General features: G+C 40.2%; 1 protein-coding gene across 1 annotated transcript in view; it reads right to left on the bottom strand.

Moving 5' to 3' along the window:
* arap2 (ArfGAP with RhoGAP domain, ankyrin repeat and PH domain 2) overlaps positions 1–12,616 on the bottom strand; it is a 133,920-nt gene that overhangs the window by 96,576 nt on the left and 24,728 nt on the right. The window contains exon 9 of the mRNA XM_053342881.1: positions 4,589–4,782. Within this exon, the coding sequence (XP_053198856.1) occupies positions 4,589–4,782 (194 nt within the window). The remainder of the gene's footprint in view (positions 1–4,588; positions 4,783–12,616) is intronic.

Here is a 12,616-nt window from a genome sequence, read left to right as displayed (position 1 = left end):
TTCTTAAATAGGAATTAAAGCAAGAGGAAGATATGTGGCAAGCATTTTTTTTGTTTCAGCCAATTGTAAACCAAGATTTCAAACCTGGGTTCATCTAACTTAGTGGAAACTACATTTCATACAAGATGACACCAAGAAAAATGATTCATCCAAAAAATAAGAATCAATCAATCCCTCAGCTACCAGAGCGAACACAAACTAGAGGGCACTTGTGATGTATGAGATGATAAGACTTTAACAAGTTGCTTTGGTTGTACCACTCTGCCTATGCAGCCCATGGCAGGAAGAGTAAATGTGTAAGTGTGTGTGTGTCAGGCGTGAAGAACCAGGCGACACACTTTGCGCAGTGTCTGACTTTCTTTACCTTGGTGTTTAAATGACCTTAAACACAGCTCCATCACAGAGCTTACGGCCCGTGAGAAATGGGGTAGGGGTGGTGAAGGAGGAGCTGGGAGGATGATGTTTCCAATAGCTCGTTCATCATGTTAGATTAAATACTGCACTCCACTGAACTTGAACGGGGCAACGGTCTACCTCCCTCCCTGCGCTCTTGCTCTCCATCACTCTCTCTCTTTCTTACAAACCACCAACGCTCGTTTCTCACTCATGCGACCTCTGCACTGAAAGTGCTCCCTCCATTCTCAAATTCGTTGTACTCTGAGCAATGACAATAAAGGAATTCTATTCTATTATATCCCTTTCACTTCATCGTTCTTCTTCTATCTCTTTGTTTGTGTCTCTTGTCTTTCACTCGCCGTCGCCTTTCTCTTTCTGTGAAATGCACTGCCGCTGCTGCTGCATTTATGCCGGGGATTTAGCTTGTAAGCTGAAATAATACAATTAATTTGTTCTCTCTGATTCTCTCTTTCCCTCCGTTTGTCCCGCTGTCTCAGATCAAGGAAGTGGAAATGTGCTGACATGCAGTGATACCCAAAAGAGAATTCTAGCAAAGATGTTTGTTCACGCTAATGAAGAAAATAATGAAAGGCAAACAACAAAACTACAAGAGCGAGTGAAACGAAATGAGAGCCAAGGGGGGATGGAAATGAGCTGAATGCCTGTAGCATTATCAAATATGCACACAAATATGTGTGAGGCACTTTAAGAAATAGTATCACTGCTACCAGGAATCGTTCCATCTTAGATAGGATATCTTTCTGCCGGGACAGGAGTAGGTGGGGAGTACAGTCACTCTATGTGAGCTGGGACTATCAGGGGTTTAATTGGATGACATCAAACAAGAAAGACTCATGATAAACCTATCTCTGCTTTATTCCATGGCTAAGAGAAGATGCAAGCTCACTTTCTCAAAAAGAGTGCAGGGTATTTATACTCAAAGTATACAAAAATACCAAATAGGCTACTTAAAGACTACGCTAAGCCTTTGGGGCCTTAGGCCATGTGAAAAGAGCACCCCATATTACTTCTGCATGATTCATGAATGCTGATACTTTAACAGTGTGTTTGAGGGGGACAAGAGTTTATGAGTCATCTAGCCCTAAACCTAACTACACAGTACAGCAAATTAGTTTAGCTTAGCATGATAATCTGATAGCTTTATTCTGTCTTTTTTAGTTTTAAGATCCCATGAAACAGAGGTTAGAGCATCTTTTGTACTGTGACGTATGTCCGAGTGAAATGGAGTGTTTGAGTGGTGTACAGTCCAAAGAGGGATTTAAATCAAAACCTTTGCATTTGATTGGGCCGCTAAAAAATGGCAGGAAGTGAGAAAAACAGACCTGCAGAGGACTGTTGGCTACACACATACACCTCCCTCACCCGTTGTTAGAACAGGAGGAGGGTGAGGGAGAGACAAATGGATTAAACCTCAGCCACATATTGTTTTTGTTAGCTATTACAAACTACAAATGGTGAAGTGTGGTTTTATATGATGGGTGTGGCAAGCTACTCACACAAAGGATGAACGTTTGTAAGGACCCTTGAGTGTAGGATGAGTCACAGACATGAGAGTGATATCCATCTTCCCTCATCTACCTCTTGGCAAGAATGTGACCCATACATCCCATGCTAGGGACTAAAAGTCCCTAATATGGGATGTTTCAACCCCTGCTGCTTTGATTTAGATTCTTTCAGGGTTTTGTATCTGTCAATCAAAAGTCTGCAATACTAGAGAAGCATTTTAAAGGCTTATAAATGATCATCAGAAATAAAGATATACAGATATACAAATGTCCATCTTCCAAACACTACAAACAAGTACTACATTACCCAGGAGAATTAGACTTTTTCCCTGCTTGCTGGTTGCCATCTAACACAAATTAAGCAGGTACAGTCCAGAAAAAGTCCAGTTCATCAGAATATCATATGTATCAGAATATATTCAGGACTTCAGTTGTAGAAAATAAAAAATAATGACTGACAGTCCAAGAAATTAATCAATGTATAGCTATTAAGTGAGACCACTGAGTAAATTTAGTCAAATCCTATTTTTATAAATGCTTAATTAAAGTCTTGAATCAATTGGTAAGTGCTGTTTTTAACTGAAGGGGGAAAAAATAAGCTAATATAAAAATCTTAATTAAAAAAATACATTGAAAAAAGCTTTATAAAAAAAAGAAAACAATAAAAGAGCAAATTTTAGTCACTCTCAAAACAAGCCAGCTCTCTCTTCCTATAATATATTCAGTCATTAATGTGATAACTTGCGTGCAAATTTCGGAGATGCGGTAATGATGAGTTTGAACAAATGGAAAATGCCACCGTTTTTAAAGGGTCAGACAAACAGCTTTAACAGGGGCTTTAACACCCCCCCCCCTCCTAGCCTCCAGTTCAGTCAGAGAAATACTGGTTTAATTATGTTGTCCTGACAATATTGTGAACCTTAAAAAATGGTGTCAGTAAAGTCACCTTTGAATAGTATCAACTTCTTTTTGAATAAACCATTTTTTGTCATCTCTCTCTCTCTCTCTCCCTCCCTCTCCCTCTCTCCCTCTCTCCCTCTCTCTCTCTCTCTCTCTCCCTCTCTCTCTCTCTCTCTGTTCTACACTAAGTATTTGCATAAAGATGCGACTGGACGCGGTGCTGCAGTTGGAGGATCCTTGCATACTAATAACATTGTGACACCTGTCTGCTTCTGACAGCTCACATTCACTCAGGTGAAACTGCAGTAGCACATTCACAAGCAGAGATTTCAGCTAGCGTCCACACAAAAAAAAACTGCATGCTGACAGCCATCGATAGTTGCCACACCCGCCTATGGACAGATGGTCAATACTTAACTTTATGAATTTCAGCCGACAACACACAAGTCTTAGTGCAACTCTCTTTTGTCTCTTCACATCACTCTCCTTTGTTGTCTGGCTTTAAAAGTTTTTGTAGATTGTAGACACTGCATTGCAAAATTGTCAGTCAAACCGAATTGGACTGCAGTGAAAAACAAAGCAGACTTATTATTTAAGAGAATAATAAGAAGTATTACACTTTTGCATATGCAAGTTACAATCTGTCACTGGCAACAAACCTTCCCTTTGCTGTATATCTATCCTTCACAGTTTTGTCATCCTGTCAATCATGCTTGTTACAGTCTCTGAAGACTAATGTTATAGCTACAAACTGCCTGAAAAGTTGATGCTCAAGCTCAGAAATAAACTTAAACATCATTATTTTTTGTAAAAACAAAGCACAGAACACTAATATAGATTTCCATTGTGAATCTATTAGTGTGTATTACAAATTCACAATAACAAAATTAAAACAGAAATATGGCATGGGAAAAAAATATATATTTTTAGAGATCTAAAAGTCAAAAGATCTCTCAACCTCTGTTTTTTACAACTCAAAATTTGGCGCTACATGAAAGGCATCTTTACTCCGAAATAAGTCACAAAAGAGTGGCAATGATCTAACTATGAGGACACTTTGATGCCTGTAAGAGGATTTTGTAAAGGAATTATGGGTGAAGCAAAGAGGCACCTGGGCAACCACAAGTGCATTTTGATGGTTGTGATGTGATAAAAATGCTTGAAAGTGACCCAATTGGGTGCAGCCAAATTGCATAAAACACCTAAAAAAAGGGCAATTTGCTGCTAAGAGCAAACAGGGGAAATGCAATCGCTAATGCTGTTCGGTGGCCTGACTCGAAAGGTGGTCCACTTGGGAGACAAGCAAATGTTTTTGTCTGCTTAATGAGTGAAAGGAGCTAATTTGATTTGGTCATTATTGAATATCATCCCAGTTCCATCTTGGACCACTAACTATACATAAACTACACATGCTCTTTTTCCCCCCAACCTATTCGACCATAATTCTCTGCAGCCCAGTCATTGTATGTCAATGTTCTGGTCAATAAAGTTGCAAAAGTTAGTTGGCAACACCCAGTAGTTCCTGTGTGCCAACATGTGCTTTTACCCACTGAAAATAGAGCACAGTATATCTCAGGGAACCCTCCAGCATTTTCATACATGTATATTTACTTTCTGCATTACACATTCACGAACACCTCAGTCTCTGTCACATACATCTCCATCTCTGTCTCATCTGCTTCAAATAGGCTGTGATTATTATCTTCCTTTTTCAAACAGGAAGCTGTCATCCTGTAGAGAGGAAGTCCCAGCGGTGTTGGAAGTACCTGTTCTGTTTTGCAGAGCCTGACTTTACTCCCCGCCAGGGACACCAGTACTCTGCCTTTGTAACCGCGGAGCTCCAACAAGCCTCGCTTGTTTGTTGAGGACGGGCGGGGGAGGCTGTCGGAGCGCTTCTGGGAGCTGCAGGCGGGGGGGCGCATGGCCGTCTGAAGAGTTTCCATCCACTCCTGGCGCTCCCCTGTGGACACGTGCATGAGTGAGAGACAGAAACTGAGAAAAAGAGGCAGAGATGGTGCAGATGGATAGTGTGTGAGTGTGTGAAAGACAGTGAAAGCAAGAAGGGGAAAAAAATCAAGAGGAGCCAGAAACAGAGAGCTAGACAAAGAAAGATCAGGGCATCTTAGAGCCTTTGAATCATATATAGTGTTAATTCATCATTTTTTGCATCCCCTCTGTGGGCTCCACTGGCTCATTGGCTGCTAGCCCTCTACTGCATACTGATATAGAAAATTCAAGTATAAAAGAAATGTAATTGAAACACAGGATGAGCCACAATTGGTGAAAATTAACTTTGCCCCTGGAAAAGAAATGCACTGCAAAGCTTAAAAGTGCAAAGTCTAGCATTAGAATTATAGATAGCTGCTTCTCTGAGATTTTCAAGCCCCAAGCAAGATGTGGACTAGGGCAACTTGAGTCAAAGACGGCACCTTATTAAAGTATATAATTAAAAAAATATATAGCTTTTAATGAGACACAGCCACAGTTCTGGGAATCTGCTAATGTGTCTCAATCTGGAAAACAATGTATCAAAGATACAGGTGTGAATATATTTTACAGAGCAGTTTATTTCTATTGGAAGGAGTAACACTTTGATTTCTTCTTCTTTGGTGGTTATAACAACCAACTGTTACGGTTAGTTACGGTTGCTAGGCCTGTAGCTTTCCATTCTCACACAGGCACATGGTATATAAACAGTTTACATTGAATACTGGCACATTTACTACTTGAAATCATTATTATTATTATTGTTATTTTGACTATTGAATCTTAATTTCAGACGATTTTGTCAGCTGAAATGACGAGCATCGCTAGCATATTCAATCATTAATAGATAATTAAGCTAACATTAGCTACACAAATTGGTTGAAACACTGTGTCCTGCTGATTTTTACATTTTTCAGGCTGGCTAACTTTAAAACAAGAACCCTGTAATGCACTTGGTGACTACATAAATGATATTGTGCTAAAAGATTCAGGCTAAAGCATTCTTTTTCTAATTCAGTATAGAGCTAGTCGTACACAGTGTTTCAACCAATTTGTGTAGCTAATGTTAGCTTAATTATCTATTAATTGATTGAATATGCTAGCGATGCTCGTCATTTCAGCTGACAAAATCAAGTAAAAAACATCTAACTGCAATTTAATTCTGACCATGTTTCACACCTTCACTCGCACAGTTGTTCATATTTTAGAAGCATATGTTTTTTATTTAAACAAACCTAAACATCACCAGAGAAAAGACTTTTGTGGACAAACCAATGTCTTGGAAAATGCAACAATGTCACAGTTAATAAACTATTGTTTTATGTAGTACTAATGTATTATGTAGTGTAGTGGTAGCCTTTTTTATGTAACCTTATGTAACCCCACAAATTAATTGTATATAATTTTATTTAGCCTTTATTTAGCCAGGAGAGTTCCATAGAGATACAAGATCTCTTTTTCTTGGTAAAAACGTCAGCATAAGTACTTTCACAACAATTTCAATTTATAGAACTCATACAATACATAGGGCTTAACAAGAGAAAGAGAAAAAGAAGAGAAACATACAGACCATACCATTGATAATACAATAACACAATTCACCTCAAGACAAGGTTATAGAGAACAGCAATGTGTTTCCTTCAGGGCACTTTGTGAAAGACCTTTAAAAAGGTATTCAACGAAGGGAGTATTTTGCAGCTCATTCCATGCCCAAGGTGATTAAAAGGAGAAAGCAGTTTTACCAAGCTCTGAGTGTACCCTGGGGATATTTAAAAGAATATGATTAGAGATCTAGTGCTATAGTTCCTGGTATGATAGGATAAAAGGCTGGAGATATAAGTGAGTAGTTTACCTAACAGTATCTTGACAATAAATAGCTACATGTATTATACTCCTCTGGTATAGAAAGGACCATCAGAAAGATTCATATAAATTACCAGGGTGAGTACATGAGCCTGCAGCGTGATATGCAAGGTCCAGTAGGAATTAAGTTATATGCATGTAAATCATATAACCATAAGCCAATACAGATACAAATGAGATGTGCAGAGTTTTCTTTCTGGCTTCAAAACACACATATTACATCTGAAACAGTGTGTTGAGTTAATGGTCAGGTAATGATTTGCTTAACTGAGCTGGACCAGTATATTAACTCAGACTGGGTTCGGGTTAGGCTATGAGTTTCAATTACCTTTTAAAAGAACATGGTATTTAATAAAGTAGATAACTGTATGATTACTCAAGTCCCAAAAACTTCATCAGTGCTGTCACTGTGCGCAAATATTGCTCACAAGTCATTGTAAGGCTCACTGTCCTCGGACTCTGTGTCAGTCCCAGAGTCAAACAAAGCATCATCCTCTGTTCCATCCAGTGGAATAACAACAAAGCTAGTGAATCTTTTAGGCTTCAGATCTGTGCTCATACTGTGTGTCTCTGCCACAGCTCAATAAAACCTGCTCATCTGTGCATATCATGCTTCAACATCTGCTGATATCTCGAACTATTGTCCCGAAACACTTCTGACCAACACACTGCCTTGAATCTGTCTGGTTTTGTTTTGTATTTTTCCATACAAAATACAGCATTAACGAGTCATCTACTGTATATATATTCTCATTTGCTGACAACACAGCTGGAGCGCTGTTTATAGGTAATACTTGTGGAAGCTCACGTCATTATCTTTATAGTTATAGTTATCGTCCTTAGTGTGGACAGCCTTTTACAGAACTACAATCATATCCAGCTATCCAGGACCTCTCTCTGTATTTTAGATAGATGTTTTTTAAATAGAGCTTCATGGTGCTAAAGAACTGGTTATATCATTAGTAACTAGTCTAACCACTGTTATAGTTACATGGCCTGATCTAAAGCCTACCTCAAATTCACTGAGGAGATTGTTATCAGATTAAAAACTATTAAAATTGTTCATTTAAGAGATTCCATGGCTAGTTTCCAATATGCTAACTTGTGGCCTCGGAAGTAGTACTACGTTACTACTGTAGTTGGTACTGTAAGCTAGTTATGGTTTATGCCTGGTTATGAATGTTTAAATGTGTTTGGGCAATCTCTGTTGAGGGGGAAGGATTTTACAACTTCTCTGCAACTGGAACCTCAAAAACTCTGTCCTTGAGCAGGACACTGAATCTCTGACTTATTTTAAATCACCATGGATTACACACAGCACAGCTAAATGGCTCAAAATGGAGTGCAAAGCATCCTTTTCCAACCAGGTCTACATTCAAACGATGTATACTCAAAAGGCCTCTCAGATATTTTCCTCTACAACTTTTCAAACAGACATAAAAGAAGACATGAAGCCGGCTCTCTAAAGCCCATTCCCTTACCGCTCTAGACATTGTACTATCAAAGCCTGCAAAGTGGAAACACAAGAGATACCAAAGGCTTGTAAACACACAAGCACACACACACATCATAGGTCTACAACAGCACCCAACTGTTCAATACAAGACAGAAAAAAAAATCGGATATGAAAACGAAGCCATCACTTAGGACGGACCTGCGATATTTGCGAAAAAGCTATAAAAATATCTCATGTACTTATTTCTAACAAGGAAAAAAAAGTTTTTTGATAAGTAAATGCACTTCTATTCAAAACTTGACTGGCTATCAACTCATCATCCAAAACAAAAAACAACAACCGACAGACTGACAGAGACGTGTCTGAAATATTCAAAGTGACAGAATGATGGCGTCAGAACAACAGAGAGAATGTGTGCATGTGATACCACAGCAGGGTATCACATGCCCTTTTTCAGGAAATGTATTTTTGGATACCAATCATTGCGCGGGGGGCTGATCACACCTCCTCTTATGTATGGTGAGTAAATAATCTTTACTCGGTGTAGTCACGCCTGCTTCATTTTAATTATCCATTATGCTTGTATTGTGCCAAACAAGTCATCATCATCATCACCTAAGAAGTAAATCCAATCCAACGACAACTCAGTCCACTCACTGGTTAAGAAGAACATTTTTAGACATCTTACTACCTGGATGACTGAGATTAATCTACATAGAATTATCATAACCAATACATTTGAACGCAGGTCATATGTTACACAAATTCTTTAGAGATAAGCAATTATCAGTGTCAAATCTTGACTTAGACAAAGTGGCTTTAAAAAAAGGCAAAATGGGAAATGAAACACCTTCTAACAAGCCAGAGGGCTGTTACAGTATGTTATGATTACTTCCAGCTGCAGATGCTTGTGGTGGTGGTTAAAGACAGAAACTGGCTTAATAATGTGTTTGTGGCAAATGGGGAAATTATAGGTTTTCAAACACCAAAGCAGAGCTGCAACGATTTGATAATCGATTTGTCAGTCACCAGAAAATTAACCTGATAATTCATTAATCATCAGTAATGACAAAATGACAAAAAATGATCTGGTTTCAGCTGCTCTAATGTGAGGATTTTCTGCCTCTCTCTGTTGTATATCATTATAAACTGAATATCTTTGGGGTTTGGGTTGTTGGTTGGCTAAAAGGATACATATGATGACATCACATAAGACATAAGGAAAATATAATGGATATTTTTCAGTATTTGCTGATCTCAGAAAAATTTAATTTACCGCAGGTGCTTGTTAATTGGTGTCATATCGTTTCTAGTGTTGGTGCCATCTCTCTATTTATATCTGTTCGGGTCAACCACATTTCGGGTCCTGCCTAATTATCCTCAGGTCTATTTGGATGAGATCTGACTGTCCACAGGTGTTGAAAATTAATTTATGAATTTTCAAGAAATCTGAAATTTCAAAAAGAACCAAGTCGTCATAAATCGGTTCACATTAAAAATGAATGCCGACTGAGCTCGCATTACCTTTCAGAGTGACCTGCCGTTGTGTCCTCAACAGACTCTCCCTCTGTTGAGTGACAGAGGAGGGTGGCGTTCTCAATGACATGTCAATCATTTTGCAGCTGCTGTCAACCTGACATTGTCTTAAATTGACCTTAATTAGCTTTTTTCACTGTGACTTCCTGACCCTCCTGTAGCCTTTTGCAGACGTGTGCCTCTTTTTAACCTTGCATGTGCATATCTACCAGCATTTCCACTTCTGAAGAAAAGCTCCTCCTCCCCGGGCTATTTCTACACACTTTATCCCCACCCTGAACCCCCCAAAAACTGTATCCGCTTCCTGGTCGTGATTTTGACTCTGCTGGTCTGGCTACCTACCAGATTCTTATGAATTCACAAAGAACTAGCATCAATAATGAATCTCCCTACTCAATTATTGACTCCTCTTTACATCACTAGGCTTTACTGTTCCGTTCCCACCATGCTTTCTGAGTTCCATTACCTGTCCTGTGCTCACTTATTTGCCTGTTCACTTATTCAGGGCCTTTCCTTTCTCCCTCTACTCTCCCCTCTTCGCCCAAGCTGTCAATCTGAACCCAGGAGGGCGGGATGGAGCGAGGGAAGAGGTGGGAGGATTGCAAGAAACTTGAGAGAAATAGTGTACACAGTGGCACGCACCCCCGCCTGTGTGTTACAGTAGCATGTGTACATCCGAACGTCTCTCGCATATGTTTGAGTATATGTTTTTATTCATTTATCTCGCACATGAAACCTCCAGCAGAGCTTGCCAAATTATCACTTGTTAAGAGACTTGTTACACTGTATGTAAAGCTATGTATTTGAAAGACTATTCCCACTTTCAATGAGGAGAGACGGGGAGAGTGGAAGATAATCCTCATTGAAAGTGGATGAGATGAGAGCCGGGTCCACTCTGTGCTCAACAGAGATCTTACAGAACGCCCACACGGTCTCCATCAACAGGAATAAAATACAGAAAGAGAGAAAAAAATACATAGAGCAGAGGGATTGTGGCTGTTTGCTTTGTTTCCTCTCCTTTCAATTATGGTCATGCCAGCATACACAGAATTCAATCTTTATTATATAAAATGTTTACTACAGACTGTTTTATGGGGATTAAATACTTCAGCTTGATTGATATGATTTATTATATATATATAATGCCATGCTTATCAATATGTTCATGTTATTTTACTAATTGAAAACATGAGGGAAATCATATTGAAAAATGTCTATGTGCTCTCATCTTCATGGAGCAATTTAGCATTTCAGCTCATTGTTTTACTCATTCTCACGGCTCTCATCAGTGTTGTTTAATGGCAACAAACTGGTGAACATATTGTAGTAAAGCATTTAGCAGTTAAAGAGCCTGAGATATTGTTCTCTGGAAATTCTACAGAACAAAACAGAGCTAAAAAGGAGGGAGGATATTGGATTGAATGGGAAATGTAATGAAAAAAACAAAACAGAAATAATGTGAAGTGAAGTACATCTTGTATAAACAGCTTTAACACCGTTGTATGTCCTCCTGGGTTTTTGTTTCTGCCATCATCCTCTCTCTGGTCTTTTAAGTGTTCTTATCCTCTAACATCTCTCTAAATCTCTTACCTGTCATCGCAAACAAATACAACATGTGTTATGAGCGGGGGTTGTAGAAAGGCTATCGCTGAAGCATTGAATACAAATCAACTTTTTTTCTTTTTCACAATAAATCCCATCTTCTCTGTTGTAACGTGTTTGTTTGCATCCCATCCACACCTCTCCAACACTCTCCCCCTATCTGTCCTGACTGCTTTCCATCACTCTCTTCTGTGTCTCTTCCTGCCAAACTCTGCTTCCCTCTTGCCCACCCCCCACCCCACCCACATGCTGCCACTACTCTCCACATCACTCCCTCCCTCCGTCCTTCCTTCCTCCTCCCTTGCTCTCTTTTCTTTTCCTCACTCCATCTCTGCCTGCCTGCCTGCCTGCCTGCCTGCCTTCCTTCCTCCTTCCATCTATACTCTCTCAAGCTGACAGTACCTGAGGGAAGAGGCCACCTGCGGACCAAGTGGAGAATCAGCCGACAGCTGTGTGCACACTCTCTCCGGTGGCCTTCAATTATTCACTCACTTCTCCCCCCCCTCCTTCTCCCTCTCTCCATCTTCACTCTGCCCTTTTCATCTCCCCCTGCCGTCTCTGCCTTTACCTCTCTGTTGCTTTTTCGCACCGAGATTTCATGTCTGCTTCTCGCGTTCCACCAATGTCTGTTATTCCCTCATTTAATCCCTTCCTTCCCTCGTTGCACCCATCCCAGTCTTCTCCTTCTTCTTCTGTCCCTCCTCGATGCCTTTAACACTCTCACAGGCACGTCTGACCATCACTCCATCATTTCCTCCCCTCTCTCACCCTTACTGCATCAGCCGAGCAGCTCCTTAACTCCACTTCACTAACCTACTCCTTCTCTTTCCCTCTGTCTCCTCATGTCTCCCTCTTTCTCGTGTGTTTCCCCAAAGATTGATGACTCTCCTCTACAAGGCGAGTGGGCCTGTTTAAAGATGCATGAGGTGATGAGGCCAAGTTTTCTCCTTCTCTTTCCCTTTCCGTCTCTCTCCGCCCGTCCCTTTCTTCTGACGACGGAGCCACCTCTGCGAGAGGCTTCCCACAGATCCCAGCGAGTTACAGGCCGCCTCCGAATCAGACAGCCTCCTCCAAACCCCCCCGCCCCCCAGCTCTTGTCAGGATGGCTGAGTGTGACGTATGACGATCAGCTAGCAGACAGTGTGATAAATGATGCCGCTGAGCAACCGCGACTCATAAACGGACAAAAAAAGCTGGCAGTCATCGATATGATGATGCACTGAATCAACAGGGAGAGAGATCACTGATGCTCAGTACTCAGTGTGGTGAAGAAAAAAAAAAAGATGAAAAAAGTTTGAAGGGCAAGCTGTTGGCTTTATTGCTTTTCTATAAACCTGAGGTGAAGTGAGAT

This window comes from Scomber japonicus, chromosome 22 (assembly GCF_027409825.1).
Source record: "Scomber japonicus isolate fScoJap1 chromosome 22, fScoJap1.pri, whole genome shotgun sequence".
Taxonomy (NCBI): Eukaryota; Metazoa; Chordata; class Actinopteri; order Scombriformes; family Scombridae; genus Scomber; species Scomber japonicus.
The sequence above is the reverse complement of the archived record's forward strand: the minus strand, read 5'-3'. Positions and strand labels throughout refer to the sequence as shown.